Here is a 24,372-nt window from a genome sequence, read left to right on the forward strand (position 1 = left end):
CCGGCAAAAATGTGAAGAAAGTTCCCTGTTCCCCTGAATTAGGGCGAAGGCAACAATTCACCACAACTCCACACCTTGTGTATCTCTTTAGACAACACTAGGAGAAATGCTGCAATAGTACAGGCCAAGATTCATGAGGTGGCAACAGCCTAGGCGCTTCTGGGCCCAAAGCTGATGTGAGGTAGCCTCTTCTCAGTGACAAAAAGAAGAATTACCACCAGGCTCATTCTCTTCATGCCCGTCACTCAATAACCCTTTTGATCATTTTCCAGCAAGTTTCAGGGGATGGTATGGATTATAGTAGGGGAAAGAGGGAAGAAAGAACAATGGCCAAAAGAACAAAGAGAAGAAAACAAATCTAGTCCCCACTTGATGAAATTCAAAAAGGATCTTCACAAACAGAATTGAGTGAGGAGGCATTTACACCCTGGTGGCACTCAGTCTGTCAAGATTTCAAATAAATTCCTCAAAGCTCACTTGTCTGACAGTACTCACTGCACATCCCTTCTCTTACACAGAAGCTTTGTGCAAAATAAAACGTGAGCTTCAGTGAGCTGTCCAGGTTGAAAAACAAATCTATTAATTGTCAAAGGCAAAAAAATCTATTTAGTTATAATTTTTTATATTAATGTCCGTCGCCCCACTCGGGCCCTCGGGCTGTAAGTTCGTTGCAAGCAGGGAATGTGCCTATTTATTGCTATATTATACTCTCCCAAGTGCTTACTACAGTGCTTTGCTACTGTGTGGTTAGTACAGTGTGTATTAAGCACTCAATAAATTCTACTGGAGGAATGAATGAATCTATTGAGGAAGGGGGCAGTGGAGTTGGCAGGGGGAGGTCTTTTCTAGCAACTCATAGGGCCAGCTATGACATACTGGAGAACTAGACAGGGCCACCCCCGCAAACCTCCACTGCCCTCTTCCAAACCACAGGGGGGAAGGAGATGATAGAATGAAGAACCCCCTAATCCTGAACAGTTTCCATATTAAAAGCCTCACCACAGAGGTACTCAAGAGGAAAAAGGGAAAAAGATTATTCAGGAAATTCAGAGAGCACAGACTCACTCATGATTATCACTTTGTATTTCAATAATTGTATGCTAGAGGAAATGAGCATGGTCTTTCCCTATTATTCAAACTAGAGCTCTCAGAAATTTTGCCTCTGCTCAGTTTACAGGCCTGTTCCAGCAAGATGTATTCACAGGTAGGGAGAGAGAGAAAGCGAGAGAAAAAGAGAGAGAGGTGTGTGCCCCTATGAGTATGGATGCATAAGACAACAGGACCAAAATGGGTTATCTTAGGGTGAGCAAAAGAAGTGCTTTACAGCACCTATTAAAGAAAACCTCAAACCATGTGGCATAACAGTAGCCAATTGGGAGACATATCATCTTGGTGAAAGGCAATTAGAAATGGGACTTGGGCTTTAAAACTGAGGCTTTGGGGAGATTGTATCATAAACATGAATGAGCTACAGAAATGATGTGCAGCAGTGTGGGGGAAAATACAGTAGAGTTAGCAGGGGCCAATCTTTAAATACACATGACATGGAAGAGATGGTCACACTAGCCTCCTTATCGCATTTGCACAAGCAATCAAAATCTCACCATCGATAGCTATACATTTTCAACCTGGAAGACTACATATGTAAAAATTACATGTGATGGCAACATCCCAGTACATATACAAAGCCCACGGGCTTCCTTGGCCAATTCAGCACTGACAGGGAACCTAGGTGCTTCCTCTTTAAATGTCTGTGTCAGGTATAGTTGGGTTTCAAAATCAGATGATTCTCATAAAAGCCAGAGAGGAAAGAAGACCTGTACTAAAATTCCTGATATAATAATAATAATAATAATAATAATAATAATAATAGCATTTATTAAGCGCTCACTAGATGCAAAGCACTGTTCTAAGCGCTGGGGAGGTTACAAGGTGACCAGGTTGTCCCATGGGGGGCTCACAGTCTTCATCCCCATTTTACAGATGAGGTAACTGCGGCACAGAGAAGTTAAGTGACTTGCCCAAAGTCACACAGCTGACAGTTGGCAGAGCCAGGATTTGGACCCATGACCTCTGACTCCAAAGCCCATGCTCTTTCCACTGAGCCACGCTGCTTCTCTTATATCTCTCTGATATGTCATAGACCCCAAATTGTAAGCCAACAGAGTCTTCCATTATTCATTTTGAAGTATAAATTTGGCCAAGACATCCATACACCTTGCCAAAGAAGCAGATGCAGGTATATCACCAACCTGTCTGGGAAAGAACAGTTCTGCTAGCATTTACTTTCAGGAAAGACTGGGAAAACAATGAAGACCTCCATATAATAGCCTTTTCCATTATCTCCCATAACCTGCCATGCCCTCTTGATTGTCAAAATATTTCCCACTGAACTCCCTTCTACTATGTTAGAGTTCCATAAAATCAGTTATTCCCACTTTATTAAACAGATATATAGTTGCTTCACTTTCCCCACCATGAAGACCACATTAATCCACAACCATTGTGCAATCTCAGAATCTGCTCAGACCCTGACGGCGCAGACTAGGCATGTGCTTGACTGGTGCCCTAGGGTCCGTAGCGTGGGGATCAGGAGTTATGCAGTAAGGCTAGTTGGAATCCTTCACTTTTAAATAAAAAGATCAGGGGTTTTCAGTCATTTTTCAGTCTCAAAATTTCACTTGATATAGCCCCTGTAACATATACCTTCATCTACACACACACAAACACACATAAGCAGAGATAGCAGCCTCCCCCTGTGACAGAGCAGGGGATGCAACTTTGTTCTCTGTCTCCCCCTTTTAGACTGTGAGCCCACTGTTGGGTAGGGACTGTCTCTATATGTTGCCAACTTGTACTTCCCAAGTGCTTAGTACAGTGCTCTGCACACAGTAAGTGCTCAATAAATATGATTGATTGATTGATTGCAATGACACATGCTGATAGTGGAGCTCCCATTATCTGTCTCCATGGTCTGCCGTAATGGCTACCCACACTCCAGTTCTTTGGTGTATTCCCAGGGGTTGGTGTAGGGACCAATTCGTAGGCTTGATGGAAAATTGAGTCAGAAGAACCTGGGTTCGAATCCTCACCCCACCTCTCATTTGCTGCGTGTGACCTTGGGCAAGTCACAACTTCTCTGTGCTTCAGTTCCTACATCTGCAAAAGACTATGGGTCCCATGTGGGACACGGACTGTGTGCAATCAGGCTGGACACAGTCCATCTACCCCTAAGCTTAGTACAGTGCCTGGCACATAGTAAGCACTTAACAAATACCATCAAAATTAAATGGAGAACTAACCTGGGAATTAAATTCAGAATTGGGAACTAAAGGACCTCTTGCACCAGAAATAATATAGCCTGGAGGCTCCTGAATGTACAGAGGTCAAAAAGAGTAAGTTCCTCTATTAGACTTATAGCTCCTTAAGGGCAGTGTTCATACCTTGAACATTTACTTTCTACTTCCTAGCACCAAACCCAATTGGAGGCCAATAAATACCACTGAATGAATAAACTCAAAATGGATGATTTAAGAGTGATAAATGACCACTTCCAACCCAGTGAATGGTAAGAGCAACTAATAAGATAAACAGAGACAAATGTGAGTTAAATACTTACAGACAAAGCACTGTAAAGCTATCCTTAAAGATAAGGATTAATGTATAGTAGTCACACCTGGTTGTGCTTTTAGGAAACTGTAAAGGAAAGAGCAGGGGGGAAAAAGGAAGGAAGGATAAAACACAGACCAAAAGTCCAGGGTTTGCACTGGTGGACTGGACCCTGGTGCTTTTTGGGTCAGGGACTAGTGGTATGACGGATCTCAGGAGCCATCTTCTGCTCCATGTTTATTCTGAAGGTTGGGAAGTGTGCTTTGCGTTTTGGAAGTGTGGCAATACAGATGCATAAGTTTGTTGAATCTGGAATCCTCGGTTATCCCTCACAAGGCTGGCACCTTTACACAAGCTGGGGCACAGGGCAACCCTAAGGCAAAGTCCAACAGGCCGGCATGTCTTATGTCTAGAATCTTTCTCCATTACACATCCTCATCTGGGTCGTCTTTACAATAATCCAATCTCCATGATTTCTACATTTTTAATATTAAAAAATCCTAATCTGCATTATTGAGTGAACATTTTCTTCCAGAAAGTACAAAGAGGCAGCAGACTTTAGCCCAAAGGATAAAAACTCCCTGTCTATGTAAATAATGTCCGCATAGCCTCAAATTAAAAGTGTGTCTTGTTTAGCTCCTGCTCCCCCAAGTGCTTAATTCAGTAATTTGAACTCAGTAGGTTCTCAAAACGTACTATTGATTGATTGACAGATGAAGAGCACCAAGAGGTTTTTACATCAGTCTTCAGCCTACCACTCTCACATTGCAACTTCTCAGTTTTGTCTGTGGTGGAACCTCCTCCTCATTCATTCATTAAATTGTATTTACCGAATGCTTATCCTGTGCAGAGCACTGTCCTAAGCGCTTAGGAGAATACAATACAACAATAAACAGACATACCCTGACCACAATGAGCTGCCTCACCCTGTAACTGCCAGAGACCTGTAAGGCTCAGTGTTGGCACCTTCTCCATTTGTCATTTTACCCCTTTACCCTCAGCGAGCTCCCTAGCCAGCCAGATGACTTCCAGCCCTGTCTTCTTACCTCATATTTCTTCCTGCCTTCAGAACACTGACTTCTAGATTATCCTTTGGCACCTCAAACTGGATAAGGCCCAACTTGGACTCCTCACTTGAAGCAGCGTGGCTCAGTGGAAAGAGCCCGGGCTTTGGAGTCAGAGGTCATGGGTTCAAATCCCGGTTCCACCAACTGTCAGCTGGGTGACTTTGGGCCATTCACTTCACTTCTCTGGGCCTCAGTTCCCTCATCTGTAAAATGGGGATGAAAACTGTGAGCCCCCCATGGGACAGCCTGATCACCTTGTAACTTCCCCAGCGCTTAGAACAGTGCTTTGCACATAGTAAGCGCTTAACAAATACCACCATTATTGTTATTATTATTATCCTCTTCCTGTTTCCTTTCAGCCATCTGTGGCCCAAGCTTACAACCTTGGTGTTGGCAATGAGTCCTCAGCCTCATTTACCTCCCACACTCTGCTTGTTCTTCCTCTCTAATATTTCATGGATACATCCCTTTCTCTCTACTCTTACAACTCCCCTCAAGTACACACTCTCATCTCCTTACATCAGAATGACTGTACTGTCCTCCTTATGATCTCCTTGTCTCCAGCCCCTTGGCCTCTTTGATCTATCCTACAGAGAGCTAGCTGTACACATTATCTTTCTAAAACACAGGTTGCAGCACATCACACCCCTCCATAAAAATCTCCAATGGCTTTTCACTGTTTTTACATAGCACAAAAACTCCTAGCTAACAGCTAGCTTCACGGCCCTCCAACAAGCTAGTTCCCTCATATCTGCCTATTCCCAACTAGTGCTCTCCCCCACCTTGCGCTCTTCACTCTGCTCAAGCAAACCCTCTCTCCCAACTCCCTTGCCTCTCTTTGTTAATATTTTCTCTTCTTCCGGGAAGGTCCTCCCGCCAAGCCACATCCCTGCCTCATCTCCCCCCAGTCTCCCTAAGAAGCCACCTTATCTAAGAGCATTATCCCAATTAATCCCTCCATTTTGCTCATCCCACCAATCAAATTAGCATAAACCTATTACCTGCTCATTTGTCACTGATGCCTTTACTCAATTGCGTTAATTATGCAGCTTTCTTTCTCCCTCCTTTAATTATTATATATGCATTAATTTATGTCTTCCTCTCTCCCACAGACTGTAAACCCCCTGGAGGAAAGGGATTACATCTTTCACTACTTTCACATTTTCCCCATGTGCCTAGTAGGATGCTTTATACTCAATAAATACTTTTGATACAGATACCAAGAATAGCATATTAGATTTCCTGAGTTGAAAAGAATGGTCTGAGTGGGAATATGTAGTCCGCAGTGTTAATTGTGGCAGAATACTTTGGGTTTTAGTGATTAGTGTAAAAGCTAACAACTGTCCTTTTAAGTGTTTCGTTCTCTGGAGCACCAAGTAAACATAGCAGCTTAATCGTCTCCATTAATTCCCAATAAGTTATACAGAATGGCAGCAGAGGAAGAAGTATTACTCCATTGATTCACTGTTCTCTTAAAGGGTCTTCCCCAAGGAGAGTCTGAGAATGGTACGAAAAGAAAATTAACACTATAAACTATAGTCACCCAATGCATCAAATTCTGCCCTCAAATAGGAATGTGCCCTGCCCCATAGACACAGGAAGTCTTTGGATTGGGTAAATGAGCACACAAGTTGGTCCAGTTCATCCAACACACAAAATTTTCACTGTTAAGATCACAAACTGTACATCAACAGCATAATAAAATAATTCATGCATGTGGAGAGTGGAAAAAAAAAACAGCCAAAATAACTGTTTTTGTGGTTTTAACCCTGGCTATTAACATTACTTCACTTTCAGAAAAAATGGTTAATATTCAATCTGCTGAGTATATTGTGAGAGGTAAACAAAAGGCTGTAAAGATCCGTCTAAAAATGTTGGAGAAAAAAAAAAGAGAAAAAGGTGGGCCATTAGCAGGTGCCCTGTTCTAAGAATTCAATTATTTATAAAAAATACCACCACAGAGAGTGCTACAGGACTTTAAAAGTGAGCTGTAGTGGACCCTGGTATTCAAATGGCACACTGATATATATGCAGCTTCTTTAAAAACAAATCCAATAATAACAACAATAATGATTGTTATTATTATTACTGTTGTTGTTGTATTTCTTAAATACTTACTATGTGCCAGGCACTGTACTAAGCACTGGGGTGGATACAAGCACATTGGATTGGACACATTCCCTTGCCCCACGTGGAGCTCAAAGTCTCAATCCCCATTTTGCAGATGAGGTAACTGAGGCACAGAGAAGTTAAGTGACTTGCCCAAAGTCACAGAGCAGACAAGTGGCAGAGTCAGTCAGGATTAGAACCCATGACCTTCTGTCTTCCAGGCCTGTGCTGCCCCACCAGGTTCTGCTCGGTGTTTCTGATGACCCTCTAAGTGCACATTCAGCATACCGTAATTACATCCCGAAGCCTGTCAGAATTCCCCAATTTAGAGGCTTTTCGTGGGGGGGGAGGGGTGTAGGGAGAGGCTGTGACAATCCCCATTGCTCCAAGGCCATCTTGTTCCCTTCCCAAATCTCTGCTTCCAACAGGCAGGACCTTAAAATTTTAACCCCCACTGTCCCTCTTCCCTGGCCCCCTACCAACCCCACTGACTGATAGTGCAGTGAGTCCGTTGTGGGCAGGGATTTTTCTCTATTTATTGCTGAATTGTACTTCCCAAGAGCTTAGTACAGTGCTCTGCACAAAGTAAGCGCTCAGTAAATGACTGAATGAATGAAAGATGCAACAGTTTCACTCATCTACACATCTGAAGCCATTGCCAACAATACTGCTTAGGTGCGTCCGAGGATAAACATTCATTCTCTCTCTCTCTCTCTCTCGTTTCAACAAGCATTTTGAGGAAAATTGTAAAACACTGGGGGAAATATTTCAAAGTAACTAAAATTGTAAGAGTCCTAAAATGCTCCATATCCCAATACCGGATTAGACCTTACTTACATGAAGCAAATGGTTATGCTTCTCAACAGCTCTCTTGGTGTCTGTTTCATGTAAACACCACCTTACTGTGGAGAGATTTCTAACTTTCTCATCCCCACATGCATATTTTCATATTTTACCACTCTAATGCCATCTGCCACTTAAGAGCCAATCTGCCAAGCACTCTAAATTTACTTGAAATACTCCAAGTGCAGTGTAACTTTCCTGCTAAAGTTGGAGCTGCTGGTGGGTGTGGATGGAATTCTAGACGGGATGGCCACAGAGCTTCATATGTAGGCTATTTCCAGAATGACAATAGTTTGCACCACTTCCTCTTTATTTTACTCCAAAAGAAACTGGGGGAAACAGCTTCTCACCCAAAGGAGCTGTCTCTCCCCAATACTAGGATCTTTACTGCCACTGTTTCATTTGAGGACTCAAAGAAATTGGTCTTTTTGTTTCAATTCATTGGATATTCCAAAATGAAAAACACACATTAGAGTAATCCAAGAAGCTGATACCCGTGCAAAGAGCTTTTAGGACTCGAAAATACCCTGGGTCATTAAGAGCATTCAATTGGAACACTACAGTCATAGACTCTTGGAGCTGGAGAGACTTTCAAGGGTCATTTGACAGTTATCTACCAGGTTGAACATTTCTCAAAGGAAGGGATGGTGCCTCCCTGCTCTTCCAAGTGCCCAGTAATCAATGATATTTATTGAACACTTACTGGATGCAGAGCATTGTAATAAGAGCTCAGGAGAGTACAATACAATAGAGGTGGAAGACAAGATCACTGCCCTAAAGGAGCTTACAATCTAGTGGGGGAAATAGACATTAGCTAGGATACGCATATAAATGCTGTGGGGATGGAATGAGTATCCAAGTGCCAAAGGGGTACAGATCTGAGTGCATAGGTGGTACAGAAGGGAGGGAGGATAGGGTGTAGGGAAGAGAGATTAGTCAGGGAAGACCTCTTGGAGGAGGTATGATTTTAGGAGGCCTTTGAAGATGGAGAGGGTGGTGATCTGTCAGGTATAATGGGGGAGGGAATTCCAGAAAGGAGGGAGGGTGTGAGCAAGGGGTTCATGGTAAGAGAGATAAGACTGAGGCATAGAGCATAGGTTGGTGATGAGGGGGTGAGGTGTGCGAACTGGGTTGTAGTGAGAGAGGAGCAAGGTGAGGTAGGAGGAGAGCTGATTGAGGGCCTTAAAGTTGATGGTGAGGAGATTCTGTCTGATGCCGAGGTGAATGGGCATGCACTGAAGGTTTTGGAGGAGTGGGATATTCTACACACAGTGAGCAACATAAATACAATCATCGAGGAGTGGGATATTCTACACGCAATGAGAAACATAAATACAATCATCTAGTCCCTTTCCTCTTCGAAGGTGTATGTTATCAATCAATGGTATTTATCAAGATCTTACTGTGTACACAGCACTGTACTAAGCATTTGGGAGAGTACACTGCTACAGAGTTGGTAGACACAATCCCTGCCCAGAAGGAACGTATGGTTTAGAATGGGGTAAAGAGTAGGGTAACCCGACTGTAGGTCAGTAGTATGTTAATCCCTCTGGACCCTCTGAAAATTACTCCTAGTTTAATATAGTTTTTCTCAAGACCCTGGCACCTGTCTCAAAATGGCATACAAACCAATGGCAACTTTCACTCAGCCCTGCTTGGAGTCCATTGGAAAAGTAAGTCATCAATAAAGAGAACAAATAGCTTTCCTTCCTCATTCTTGCATGCGATTTGCTTGCTTTTCTTGGGGAGTTATAAGCTTTCAAGAAAGGTGTTCTGTAACTCACTTTCTTTTAGTGACCCGTATCACCTAGTCCAGGCTTTGGCGTAAGACAAGGAAACTCGTTTCTTCCCCTTTGTCATTTTTACAAGACTCGCAGGATCTCTGAGTATGCTGCCACAGCCAACTTGCAACAGTGCTATGTTAATCTGCCCGGATCTGCATATGCTTCCGAATAACCCAAGAAAAGTTTTTTCAGACAGCACCATCTGTTTCAGTCCTCTTTTCACTTTCTAAACAAAACCCAGGAAAAGCAAACACATGTTCTGGATGTTATTAATATTCTAACTCAAAAGCCCAAAGAAGTGAAACCAGGAAAAGCAACTGATGTTTGAAAAGTAGATTTGGGTTCTTTCAGCTCCCATAACTACCATGCGTATCACAGACTTTCTTCTGAGATTAATTTGCTGCCCAATCCTAGGGGTGGTGCTGAGGCTGGGGAAAAAATGAACGAGTGGGCAGGTCTAACGAGGATACTAGCAATGGGAGGTCATGGTGATGCTACTGTGCTGAGCCTTGGAAGAGCAAAGGGCTGTAGAAGCCAGCAGCTCCGGCTCGGCCCATAAATCCATAAATTGGCCTTCGGGTGGATCCCAGACCCAAGATCACTGTGTTATCTAACACGTGTGAGGATTATTTGAAGAAAATAGCTAGAACCTGTTCTTCAGAGTCATTGGTCCATCCCTTCCTGGTGGGACAGAGTTTCCTAGTAATAACAATAACAATAATAATAATAAGGATGGCGACACAATTTAAGAAGGAGGTAGGATAAAAATGTATGCCATTTTACAAATGAAGGAACTGAGGCACAAAGAGGTTAAATGATTTACCTGTGATCACCCAGCAGGCTAGTGGCTGAGACTGATTCTCACACCTTTCCTATGCATTTTCTCTAAGGAGCCCAGAGAGTAACCCCATAAACCTTGCTCTCCCACTTGGATTGTCCATCCTGGAGCTCCAGAGCAGAGAAATGGGGCAGATGGTTCCACTTGAGCTGAAAAGGCATCCCTTTATCCTCCCCAAGCAATTCCCTCACCTCTAATCATCAACTAATTATTTAGGACTCCAAAATAAAAAAAAGAAAGCATCTTAACTCTGAAACCAAACAAGAGGAGAAAGGGAGAATATTGTCAATATTCCATAACCATAAATGAAGAGGTGATTCTGATGAAGGCTATTGGTAGAAAACAATGAGTATTTGCATCACAATCCAGTTGAATAAATTGTTATTCATTAATCAGTATATCCCCCTCATTGAATGTTTTCCAGTCCATTGTTTTCCTTCAAATGATTAAAAGGCACAGAAAGCAATTATCTATTTCCATTTCAAAAATAGATTTCACTGTAATCAACTCTGTATATTAACACACATATAAATGCCACTTAATGGAAAAAGATAACAGCCAAAACAATGCTATTAATAATTAGAAACAGATACTATCTAATTCCAGATGATAAACTGTTTCTTAAAATGAACTGACTCAGTCACCACTTGATCAAGATTAAAGAGACGTCAGATTCCCCCTGCACCAGCCCTCGGGGTTAAAGCAGAATTTAGCCTGTGACACACCCTGTAATCCAGAATTTATAAATCTCAAAACTCACCCTGTGCTCTTATCATTCTCAGAACTGGGGTGGGATGGAAACCTGAGAGTCCTTGGGCTCTGCTCTGGCTTAGGGTACAACTAATCAGTCCACAAAGCAACTGTAGAGGAGTAGCGTGGCCTCATGGATAGAGCAGGGGCCTGAATGTCAGAAATAATCAATCAATTATGTTTATTGAGCACTAATGCTTAGTACATTATATTAAGTGCTTGGGAGACTACAATATAACAGAGCTGGTAGACAAGTTCCGTACCCACAATGAGCTTAAAGTCTAGAGAAAAGACCTGGGTTTGAATCCCAGATCTGCCACTTGTCTCTTATGTGACCATGGGCAAATCACTTCACTTCTCTGTGCCTCAGTTCCCTCATCTATAAAATGGGAAATAAGACTGTGAGCCCCATGTGGGTGGGACTGTGCCCAATCTGATTAGCCTTTATCTACCCCAGTGCTTAATTCAGTACCTGGCACACAGTAAGCACTTAAATACCATTTTAAAAATTCATATATCAGGATCCTTGGGGAAGAAAATGGGCTTTGAGGACCCACAGGTTCTATTCTATTCTATTTAGATAAACCTCAGATTAGAGCTGTAGGCACCCACTTAAAATTATTACAACTTGGCATCTCTATATAAAGATTCCAGACTCCTCCATCCCCAACACGCAGGGCCCATTTTCATCCTCCATATATTCTCACACATCACTGCACATTGTGCATTCACACAGAGAGACCAAAAACCTATGCAAAAATTCTCATACTCTGCTATTCGAGCACTTCTTCCCCTTATTTGTAAACTATTTTCTCTCTTTCACCCCTGCTTAGATGGCAAATACTTAAGGGCAGGAATCCATGTCTTCTCCTGCTCTAGAATGTGAGCTCACTGTGAGAAGGGAATGTGTCTCTTTATTGATGTATTGTACTCTTCCATCCTCTTAGCACAGTGCTTTGCACACAGTAAGTGCTAAATAAATACAAATGAATGAATGACTACCTCTACTGTACTCTGAACCCTTAGTGCAGTTTCCTACACACAATAGGCACTCAAAGACAGTACAATTAATGGATGGATTCAGGAAGTTATAACTTTCCATATACCTGAAAATGAAGACAGTTGATTACATTAATTGTGCGCTCCCCATCTAGATTGTAAGCTCATTATGGGCAGTCATTCATTCATTCAATCGTATTTATTGAGCGCTTACTGTGTGCAGAGCACTGTACTAAGCGCTTGGGAAGTACAAGTTGGCAACATATAGAGACGGTCCCTACCCAACAGCGGGCTCACAGTCTAGAAGGGGGAGACAGACATCAAAACCAAACATATTAACAAAATAAAATAAATAAATATGCACAAATAAAATAGAGTAATGAATACGTACAAACATATATACATATATATAGGTGCTGTGGGGAGGGGAAGGAGGTAAGGCGGGGGGATGAGGAGGGGGGGGGGAGGGGGAGAGGAAGGAGGGGGCTCAGTCTGGGAAGGCCTCCTGGAGGAGGTGAGCTCTCAATAGGGCTTTGAAGGGAGGAAGAGAGCTAGCTTGGCGGATGTGCGGAGGGAGGGCATTCCGGGCCAGGGGGAAGACATGGGCCGGGGGTCGATGGGGGGACAGGCGAGAACGAGGCACAGTGAGGAGATCAGCGGCAGAGGGAACGTTTCTCCCAACTCTTGTATTGTACTTTCCCGAGCACTTAGTACATTGCTCTGAACACAATACGCAATCAGTAAATACCACTGATTGATTGACTTAGATGAATTACATATATAGATATAGATAACAGATATAGATATAAAAAACAATGTTTCATTAAGCACTCTGCTATAATACAAAATATCTTCTTAAAATTCTAGTAAGGGACATCTGATGACCTTTAAATCAATTCTATGTATTTCTCAAGCTTGAACATTAATTCTGTAGTACTCAAAGTGTTTTTATAAGTACAGAATACCCAAGGGATAGGGATATATCCTGAGGGGAAGAGGAAAAAAGTTGAGAATAGCAGATTTCCTCATTTCTGAATTCAGCAAACAACCCCTTATCAATCCAGCAGCTGCTTCATTATTAAAATTCCGCTACCATTTCAGCAGCTCTGAGCATCGACAGAAAAGATAAGAACAGGAGTTACTACAAGACAAGAACAGCAGTTCCTTTGTGTCCCATCTCTAATCGAACAAAACCATTTTTAAAAGAGCAAGAGTCAGTTTCATATGTGTGTAACCTTTGTACAGGTTCAACATCCTGTGTTATTGAATGCCCTCTCTAGGAGTAGGGTCTGTCTCCTTAATATTTGTTTTCCCTACACTACAATAACCTCAGAAAGCTTCTCAAACAGCTTAGGTAGCTGAGCCCACAGTTCACATTTTCCCCATTGGCTCGAGAAAGGCTGCTCATCACCTGCACTTGTATTGCCCCAACAGGTTCTCAAGATATTGTCTCCTTGGCAAACTCTTGTTACGTCCCAGTAAATTCACGCAGAGTCCAAGAATACACTGTGAAAGGCATCAAAGAAGGTTAGGTGCCTTTCGTCCCCAAAATCACAAAGCAAAGCTTTGGGAAAGCCATGAGGTTCACTCTGAGTCTGCCACGGACAGGCTACTGACTGTATGTATGCCCAACCTATGCCATGCCCCTGCTTTCAGGCTCCAGCAACTGTGCCACCCCACTATTCTGGCTTTCGTGGCAGGCGCCTGGGACCCCACAGCAGTGACATAACAGCGAGAAGAGGGGAGATGGTAATACAATCAATGCAGAAAAACTCCAATGGGACAGGCAGCAGTGTCCCAGTCCGAGTCTGTAGAGCTGTGCCTCGCCCACTTCTCCCATGTGGCCCTTGGGAAGAGTGATAAAAATTACAGCTGACACTTGGTCTGGGTTAAAAAAAACCTAAACAGCTTTGTACACAAATACCTATGAATTTACGACTCTACAGAAATCAGAAATCTTTTCCCAATTCACCCTTCCTCAAAGAGGCTACGTTGGAAGTAAAGAGGAATCAACCATTCAACAGTATTTGTTAAGCACTTACTGTGTGCAGAGCACTGTTTTAAGTGTTGAGGAAGAATAAAAGACAGAGCAAAGCCACTCAAGTTGCCCTTGGCTACCATGGCAGAGGCTACATCCCACAGTAACACTACAATTCTGCTAAATTGCCTTTGTTCTCTTTTTAAGTGTGTTTAATCTAGGCAAAGCCCTGCTCTGGGTCCAGTGGTAGGAGCAGGGCTCTGGGAATCAGGAATCCTGTGTCCTAATCTTGGACCTTCCAGTCGAAGCTACGTCATCAGGGTTGATGCTTTCTGACCAAAGAACCACCAAAGTTCCCCAGGGTGGACAGGTCTAGCAGGAATCCTGAAAAATGACGACTAAAGTGGGTGGCAAAGGCCCCGGGGGCTACCAAGGCAACAGCCTTCTGGGTCCTGGACTAGGCTCAGCAATGACCTTCTCCAGCTATCACCCCATCTCCCAGCTCCCATTCATTCATTCAATCGTATTTATTGAGCACTTACTGTGTGCACAGCACTGTACTAAGCGCTTGGGAAGTACAAGTCGGCAACATATGGAGATGGTCCCTACCCAACAATGGGCTCACAGTCTAGAAGGGGGAGACAGACAACAAAACAAAACATGTAGACAGGTAGACATCTGTAACTAAACTCCTGGAATGGGTTATATATACCACCATTTTAATTTCCTCTCCACCAATTCCTCTTGATGACTCTCCCCAATCAGGCTTTTCTCCCCTTCATGACACCATGACTGCACTTTCTAAAGTCACCAATGTCCTCCCACCCTCTCTGGCCTCTGCTGATTTTGTCACTCTGGACCATAACCCCTGCTTTCATTCACTATCGAGCCTTAGATTTTCTGACACAGAATTAACCTAGTTCTCCTCCTACTGCTCTGACTCTAATCACTAATTGTAAATGTTTTCTTGTGTCTACCCCCATTAGACTGTAAGCTCTATGTGGGCAGGAAATTGTTTTGCACTCCCCATAATTAACTCCTGCATGCATTTTAGAATGCCTGGCACTCTTCCCACCCATTTGTTCATTGCACTCCTCGCTCCTGGGGGAATATGACTAGCAAACCCCATGCAGACCATAATCACAATAACCCATACCTTCCTGTAGGTTCTTGCTACTGAAGTTTCAGCCCAAGGCTCATTTATCACTCTTGACAGGAGGCTACATCCATGCATCTTTACATGAGATACACCTACTGTTCTCAGACTGTCTTAACTTGGGTTCAAAGAGACCCACCTCATCTGATTTTTCTTATCACTGAAAACCACCCCAAGAGAGCAGAGTAAAACTACAACAACAAAAGCTGAAATGCACTTCTTCCCTTACATCTAACAGCTATTATTACACAAATCGCTTCTAAACCTCTGCTTTCAGTTCTCTGGCTGAAATCAGCAACAGGATTTGGCTTCGATGAAATAGATGCCAGTCTAAATAAATACATATTACCTTTCAGAGAAAACTGTTACAGATGATTAGCTTTTATTCATGCAACAGTTATTTTTCTGCTGAAAAGCATACATGCACTACTGCATTATAATCTCAAGTGTTCATTAAACACATACACCACTATATGCTATACATGAAGTTAGCCCGAAGATGTCCGAATAGGTTTCTCTCACATTTTTCTACAATTTGTACTTTATAATTTTACTCACAAAATGTAGGAGATATGTAAAAGAAACCTACAGAGACAACATAAAGTAAATCCATATCCATAATTTATTCATATTGTCTGTCTCTCCCTCTAGACTGTAAGCTCCTTGTGGGTAAGGAACATGTCTATTGTACTTTCCCAAGCACTTAGGACAGTGCTCTGCACACAGTAAGCACTTAATAAATACAACTGATTGAGTGACTGATCTGCAAACAGAAAGCGCTCAATAAATATAATTGATTGAAACTCCATGTACAGCATTTATTCTGGTATATAGAACATTCCTCTATAGGTGACAAATTTTTTCCAGGGATAAACACACTGGTCTCCAGTAGCCTGAAGATACAGTCTCCTTCCCAAAAATGTGATCAATTTCCAGAGAGGACTCTGGATCAGAGAGAGAGAGAGAGACCCTCTCAATGGCAACCATGACTCTGCAGATGCCTACAACATAAATTTCTCTCCAACCCTATTTTTATTACTTTATATTTCTACCTACAAACTTCAGGGTTTAATGAGAAATTTGCCTTAGTGAAACTTCAACCACCCATTAGCATTTATGATTTAGTTGTGCGGCAGGCTTCCTATATTTGGTCACACTGAGGAGGGGGAGGAAATTTTCCAGCACCCTCTTCCGCACAACGCCCTGCCCCATTCAATGTGAAATCATTATGGAATGCTGAGCGACCCTATGGCATAACATAATGACACTATATGTTCATTCATTCAATCGCATTTACTGAGCAATTACTGTGTGCAGAGCACTGTATTAGCGCTTGGAAAAGTACATTTCGGCAACAGAAACAATCCCTATGCTGCTCGCATGTGCCACTTAATGCAACTACATCATCATCCATACTACTTAGTGAGCACTTACTGTTTGCAGAGCATTACACTATGATCTTGGGAGAGTACAATTCAACAGAATTGGTAGACACATTCCCTGCCCACAATGAGCTTACAGAGGAAACCAGTTCCAACAACAAAACCTAGAGCTTTTCTCTGGGTGGAAACCCCAAACCCCACCAAATTCTACTACAGACACACTGAATCCCAATTCCGGGTCCCTATGAGCACAGCCGCTGCTTAGGAATTGAGAGCGTACTTTAAAAATTTAACCACCACCACACTACCTCAGTTGCTTACTGTCTAAAAACAGCTCCGCATGTTATATTTGCTCAAAGAAATAGGAGTTGAAGTTCCTTGTTAGCTGAGTTACAATGAATCATCAGCCCAGAAAGTCCTTTGCATTTAATGAGCCAGGAACCTGATGTTACTAGGGCAGGGGTTAACCTCACTATGAAATGTGGAAGCTAATGTAGACATCTTGAAAATACATCTTGTCTCCTCTGGTTGTAAATAATACAGGGTTACAATCCTGGCACAGACATGACCCATGATCACCAGTCATTTGTATTATTATTTGTGCATTGAAAAACATACCCTTTTGATACTCAGTTCAGAAATGCTGAACTAAGTGGGGGTTTTTTCATTATAAATTACTATAATAAATGATGATTGCCTGTTTTAACAAATAAATAAATCACTAACTTACCGGATCAGAAAGTGATGCAGTCCAACATCAAAATACCTGTAAAACAAAGGAATATATATTCATGTCAATAGAAGTTAATATCAATGACAACCCACTTCTTCCACAAATGACAAGAAACCTAACTACTTCTGGAAACTCCTTGCTTACCCAACTCAATGATACTTCCTAATGTCACCCTAACTCCTCAATCCCCTATGTATCTACTGTCCCAGCCTTAGATTCATTCAATTGTATTTACTGAACACTTACTGTGTTCAGAACACTGTACTAAGCACTTGGGGAAATACAATACAGCGATAAAGAGAGACAATTCCTGCCCACAACAAGTTTACAGTCTAGAGGGGGTGAGACAGACACCCTGGGGGCAAGGATGCAGCACTCACAATCATCAAAAGGACACTGATCCAGACACCTGTAGCAAGTGCTTAGTACAGTGCTCAAGAGCTTAGTACAGTGCTCTGCACACAGTAAACACTCAATAAATACGATTGAATGAATGAAATAGGTAACATCTGTTACCTGATTTTTCACCTAATTGGGCTAATTTGTTTCTTCTTCATGAGTGCTACTGAGCATATCACCCCACATAAATTAAACTCTGGTACTAATTTACTAAAAATCATGATTATTAAGCTCTGCAATGCACATTCCTTATATCAGTAGGAAGGTGGACTTTTTTTTTATAAAAAAGGCAGCTTTGGAAAGAAATATGCTGGTAATTTTAGATGTCCAATTTCAGAGTTAATGGGTTGGGCCTGGATTGAGCTGGTCTCCCAACCTTCCTTGCCTGCGGTTCTATTTTTAAAACCAGAAAAAGTACTCCCACAAGAATTCAACATTTGTTTTGCTCAGCAGTTCAATCAGAACAGTCACAAGGTGGTTGATAAGCATAACCTTGTAGAAGGCGCATTGGAAAAAATGTTTTTCTATTAATATTGGGATTTCACACTCCCATTTCACTGGTTCAAATCCAGTTAAAATCCATTTGTTCCGGCAATGAACAAAACCTGTTACATGGAAAGGGTAAATTTCACCAGGTCTGGGAGATGGTAAAAAGAAAAGGGGAGAGGTGGTGGGGGCAAAAATATGGATTCCTTCCTTGCTTTTTTCCATAATTTATTACTATGAATAAAAGACATTAATATGAATGTCTGTCTCCCACTCTGGCCTGTGAACTCATTTTGGGCAGGGACTGAGTCTTTTAATTCTGTTGCATTGCACTCTCCCAAGTGCTTAGTACAGTGCTCTGCAGATAGTAAGCGCTCAATAAATACTCATTCAATAGTTTTTATTGAGCGCTTACTGTGTGCAGAGCACTGTACTAAGCGCTTGGGAAGTACAAGTTGGCAACATATACAGACAGTCCCTACCCAACAGCGGGCTCACAGTCTAGAAGGGGGAGACAGACAACAAAACAGAACACATTAACAAAATAAAATAAATAGAATAGTAAATATGTACAAGTGGAATAGAGTAAAAAATCTGTATTCACTCATTCATTCAATTAATATGATTGATTGTTAATGCTTGTCCCCACACACACAAACACCCTCCACCCTAGCTCCAGGAGTTTTAAGCCTCTCTCCTTGGGGTGGCCAAAAGAATGCACGTTTATTCTGAAATCCAACAGGACAATCCCAGTTTATCTCTATGGTAGCAACCAAATACAGACACAAGGCGGCAGTGAGAAGGTTGGAAAAGCCAAGGAATTCCTCAATAGCCTTGGCCCTAAGAGTAATTACACATATTTTTTAAGTGGTACCTAAGTATTACTATCCCAAGTGCTTAATTATATCCGAGTAGGTTTGTTTCACACAGTCCATATCCCACATGAGACTCACACTCTTCATTCCCATTTTACAGGTATGCTGAGGCACACAGAAGCGAAGTGACTTGCCCAAGTTCACTCGGCACTAGTTTTCAGAAGGCACTGTTCTCTTCTCATTCGGTGTAGATGCACCCTGATCATATACCTATATCTCTGACCTATAAGGTGGGGAGTGTATTTTTCCAAAACCCCGAGTTAGGGAACACTCACATTGTAGTACATTTTGCCATGGATAAGCACACAACCGTTCCTGCACTGTATCCAAACGGGCTCACGGTACTAGAAGAATGTAACCTAATTCTCAATGGAACTCAAGCCAAAATGCTTCAGGAACCATGGTATGGCAAAATGAGTGTACCTAGCACTCTGTCTTTTAAATGACTTTCCCTTGGTGTATTCACTAAATCAAGCCCCCAGCTGTAAAACGGTGCAACTTGTGGAAACCAGATCTCCTATGTCTTGTCTGTTAACAACCTGGGTCCTCAAAGACATAACTTCTCAATGCTCAAATACTGAAAAAACACTGCCTGTGTTTTCATGTCTGGCTCCAAACCAGGAAGAAATAGATTTGTACGCAGAGCTCATTAATGTGCTTGACCCTTTTCCCCTGCAATTAGTATGTTGAGTAAAAGGCCCGTTGAGCACATGCTTCAGGCAAGAAAATCAGCCTCTGATATGAGGACCGTCCTGAGCCAGATACAGACCGGTGTTATCACATCAGAAATGATCAATGCTTATTGAAAATGTAATTACTTTCCATTGATTCTAGGAAAAAACATCCTATTGCCCTTGGTCATGGAACAGATGCTCCCAGCCCCTACCTCCCCCATTCCTCCCTTCCTCTCCCAAAAGTCTCTTAGTTGTCTCCAAAGGAAGCAAGATTAGGTCAGCATCTATTCTAGATAATGAAGGCACACACCTGCCCTGGTTAGTTTATTCTGAAGCTAGCTCCTTCTGCCTCCACAGTTCTGTAGCAACCCTTTTCAGGATGCATCCGATTCAGTTGGGCAAGTCCAGGGAAGCACACCTGCAAATGTCTACTTTCATTGTCCCTTTTGTTTCCTATGTGCCAGGCACTGAACTAAGGAAAGATATGAGCTAATCAGGTTGAACCCAATCCTGTCCCACTTTGAGCTCACAGTCTTAATCCCCATTTTACAGATGAGGTAACTGAGACACAGAAAAGATAAGTGACTTGCCCATTGTCACACGGCAGACAAATGGCAAAGTCAGGACTAGAACTCAGGTCCTTCTGACTCCCACGCCTGTGTGCTATCCATTAAACCACGCTGGTTCTCGAGATGCCTACTGAGATGCAAAAATGTCATACTTGACTGTCCTCCTCCATGCGTCCACTTGTAAAACTCCTAAATTTTTTCACTTGTCAGGGTTAACTTGGGAGAGAAGGGAAGCTGGAAACATGGTTTGATGCCTTTCATCCTCAGGAGTCCTCTTAATGGCAGAAACTGATTAACAAATCTGAAAGTTCACTCCATTTGTTTTCATGTTATTGGATCCTTGCATGTCCCAAAAGGACAAGAGCCTCTCTTGTTAGTAACAGTGGTAGAAGCTGTAAACTGTATTTCTTGAGTGGTTACTGAGTGCAATGCACTGCCCTAAATGCCTTAGAAAATATAAAAGACTCATTCCCTGCCTACATGGAATTTACAGTCTAGCAGGGGAAGCCATAAAAAATATTTACAAAGAACGGAAACTGAATAAAGTTGTCAATTGAACAGACATACCCATACTGTTACTACTAAGAATTGGTATAAAGAAATACCTATTCATTTATAGGGTGTTGAGAATTACTTTAGGAAAGCTTCTGGAAGGAGGTAGGATTGGAGGATGCTTTGAGGATGGGGAGGATTGAGGCCTGTCAGATCTGGGGGCGAAGGAGCTTAGTTAAGAAGGGCAATATGAGCAAGGGGTTGAAGACAAGTGAAGTAGAAATGGGGTACAGTTAGGAGGTGAAGTTGGGGGAATGAAGAGTGAGTTAAGGAGGAATGTCAATATATAAAATGGAGAGTCTTAAACCACTGTTAAATCCAAGGCACTTCAAAAGGGCTCTACATCAGCCCCTACCTCTAACTCCACATAAGCCTGGACTTACCCCCTTTAAAGCCATTTGTTTTAAACATTCTCTAGGAAACCGTTTCCTCAATTCTCTCTTTGTGATAAATTTCCAAATCAAACAACTCTCTTAGGAGCAGCTTCTTATGCTCTTGGACTTCTCCTACTGAAACAAGCCATTTTTTTTCCATTTTTGTTCTCAGTAGTGATGGAGAAAAGCTGGTTCCCACCTCCAAATAACAAGCCTTCACATTCAGTATACATGGTAGGTAAGAACCGTTTTTACAGAACTCCCACTTGGTACTAAGCACTACATTAGGCACTGAAAAGAAAAATATGATGTGGTTTCTGACCTTCAAGAGCCTGCAATCTAATGAACATATTAGAAAAAAAGTACAAGAACTAATCAAGAAAATACTGCAAGGTTTTAAAGCTATCATCGTCCAAACTGGAATAGATGGAGTTGGGGTCATTCATTCAATCATATTTATTGAGCGCTTACTGTGTGCAGAGCACTGTACTATGCGCTTGGGAAGTACAAGTTGGCAACATATACAGACAGTCCTTACCCAACAGTGGGCTCACAGTCTAGAAGTCAAGATCAAGGAAGGAAAGCAATGGAACAGGATGTTAAAATAGTCTACAAGACTTGGTGCAGGAGGAAGACTTTTGAAGATTGGCTCTGAAGGAAAAGAGAAATGTAATTTAGAATAATAATTATTATAATAATAATAATGATGATATTTTAAGCTTATTATGTGCCAAGCAGATACAGGATAATCAGACTAGACACAGCCCCTGTCCCACATGGCACTCAGAGTCTAAGGGAGAGGGAGAACTGGCACTGAATCTCCACTTTACAGTTGAAGAAACTGAGGCACAGAGAAGTTAAGTAACCAGCTGAAAGTCACACATGCCAAGATATCCAAAATCACCTAACTCCCAGTGCTGCGTTCTATCCACTAGGTCACGTTTGAGAAGGCATTCCAGGCATGGGAATGACCTATGCAATGACTCAAAAGGAAGCACAACCGTTTACTGTCAGAGTGCAAGTCAGCTTGGGCAATGAGCACAGAAGGGATGCAGAGGTATAAGAAAACAATTAGACTTGAGGGTCTATCTGACTTGAGCGAACAGTGAGACCACCTCCAAATAAGCAGCCTCCAGTTTTTGAGGTTCACTGCATTCCCTGACCAGACATTTCATATGAGTGGGTGGAGGTAGTAAATATCTTTATAATTTGATACATTTTTTAATTGATCTGCCTTAAATAAATTGAACAAATAGAGAGGATCTGGTTAACTGTACAAGTTAACCTTGCATTTTCTCGACCATACAGTACAGTCACAAGCCTGAAACTATTACAATTGCTGTGCATTCCACTTACAGTCAGGATTGGAGTCTGTGATCTCAGTGTGCTTTGGAGTTAAGGCTCTAAATCCTTGCTCATCAGGGAGATGAACCTCCCCGGATGGGTCAGAACCTAGCCAAACAAGTAAAATACACACAATCCAATTTCTCTCTTGAAATCAAACAACTGACTTGGGAAAGATGCTATTGGACTGAATTTATTTTAAAAGGAAGCTTTGCAAAAGGCCACAGACCCACTTGCTGAGGTATGTACAGATTTACACATGAAAGGAACCCTGGTTTCATTAATTTTACACTTTATCCTCTCAGCCTCCTGAAGAGAGAGCATTCTTCAGGCTGGCAAAATTCACGACTCATCTGTAAACTGGACAGCCAAAGGTGATCCAAAAAGTGGCAGAAATGGATTGCAGTTTCCCATGGTATGTTTCTAAATCAACTGGCAGCATTTATTAGGGCAGAACACTGTACTGAGCACTGGGGTGAGCACAGTAGATACAACTCTTGTCCTCAAGTTTATTTGACTCTCTGTCCTGGAGAATTTTCATCAAGGATCAGCTTCTCCTCAGGGACCATCCTGCAGGGCACTAACTCCACTCAGAAACCCCTGAGAATTCACTTCAAATTCATCTCCCTGAGTTTGCCAGTTCTCAGGGGGGACAGAGTGTGGGTCTCAGCTTCCTATATCTCAATTTCTAAGAGGTTTCAAGAAGCAGAGCGGTGGGGAAGAAACCCTCAAGCAAGATACTGGGTGGCAGTAAAGTTTGTCCAGGGTTTCAACAATGTACCTGGACCCAGAATTTCATCCTTTATAATCATTCAATAATATTACCCCTTATGCACTTTGATACTTATCCCAGCCCCATGATTCTTATATAAATATTCTTATACTCCACTATTTCTTCTACCCCTAATCTACTTTAATGTCTGCCTCCCCCGTAGACTGTAAGCTCCTTGTGGGCAGGGATCATATCTACCAACTCTGCTGTATTGTACTTTCCCAAGCGCTTAATACAGTGCTCTGCACATTGGATGCTCAATAAATACCATTAATTGACTTGCTGAATACCTTCTCTGGGCTTAGAACTGTACTGTGCACTGGGGCAGGTACAAGGATACTAATGCAGACAGCGCTGTCCACAGGAAGCTCTCAATCTAAGATAGGGCAAGGGATATGGCAGAAGACATAAAGGAAAAGTGGCCAGATTATATCCCAGATTACCTGACTCCCAGTACTGTGTTCTATCCACTAGGCTATACTGAGGACGCTTTAGGGACAACTGGACTTGTGGCTGTCTGATTTAAGAGAAAATCCAGGGTTCATTCAGCCACCATCTGTCCAGAAGCAAGACTGTTTTAAGCACCGGGATCTGAAGAGTTACTGAGATGGAGAACTAGGTGTGAGCTAATGTTTGCTGTATTCTTGTTTTTCAAGGTGTCATAAGCAACAATTTAGCCCAAAAGTGCAGCACAACCATCAAAATGCTGGTAATAAGGGAGAAAAATTCCCTGGACAGAGATAGCTTCATATTACAGCATTCCTAAACTACCTTCCTGGGTGTTTTCTGGGCCTTGCTGGTCTTTCTGGTCATGTTGCCCCTAGCAACCTTCCTAATGAATAATCCTTGAAGAAGCACTGAAAATGTGAATTTCACATATTTCTGCAACATGTAACACTGAGGTCGGGTATTCAACTCACAATCACCAACGACCTCCAGCCTGAAGGAAACTAGACCGGGCTTAAAAGAAACCAGAGAGTGAGTAAAAACCTCAATGAAATCATGCTGTAGTACCAGTGAAAAAGTGTTTTCAGATTACTGTTCTCTTGTCTACAATTGCCTGTGGTGCCAATAGGTGA

The 24,372-nt window shown here is 42.2% G+C and overlaps 1 protein-coding gene across 1 annotated transcript in view; it reads right to left on the reverse strand.

Moving 5' to 3' along the window:
- The window catches only part of HHAT (hedgehog acyltransferase), a 223,164-nt gene that overhangs the window by 87,898 nt on the left and 110,894 nt on the right, over positions 1-24,372 (reverse strand). Inside the window, exon 9 of the mRNA XM_038761470.1 lies at positions 17,246-17,281. Within this exon, the coding sequence (XP_038617398.1) occupies positions 17,246-17,281 (36 nt within the window). The remainder of the gene's footprint in view (positions 1-17,245; positions 17,282-24,372) is intronic.

Source organism: Tachyglossus aculeatus, chromosome 19 (assembly GCF_015852505.1).
Source record: "Tachyglossus aculeatus isolate mTacAcu1 chromosome 19, mTacAcu1.pri, whole genome shotgun sequence".
Lineage (NCBI taxonomy): Eukaryota > Metazoa > Chordata > Mammalia > Monotremata > Tachyglossidae > Tachyglossus > Tachyglossus aculeatus.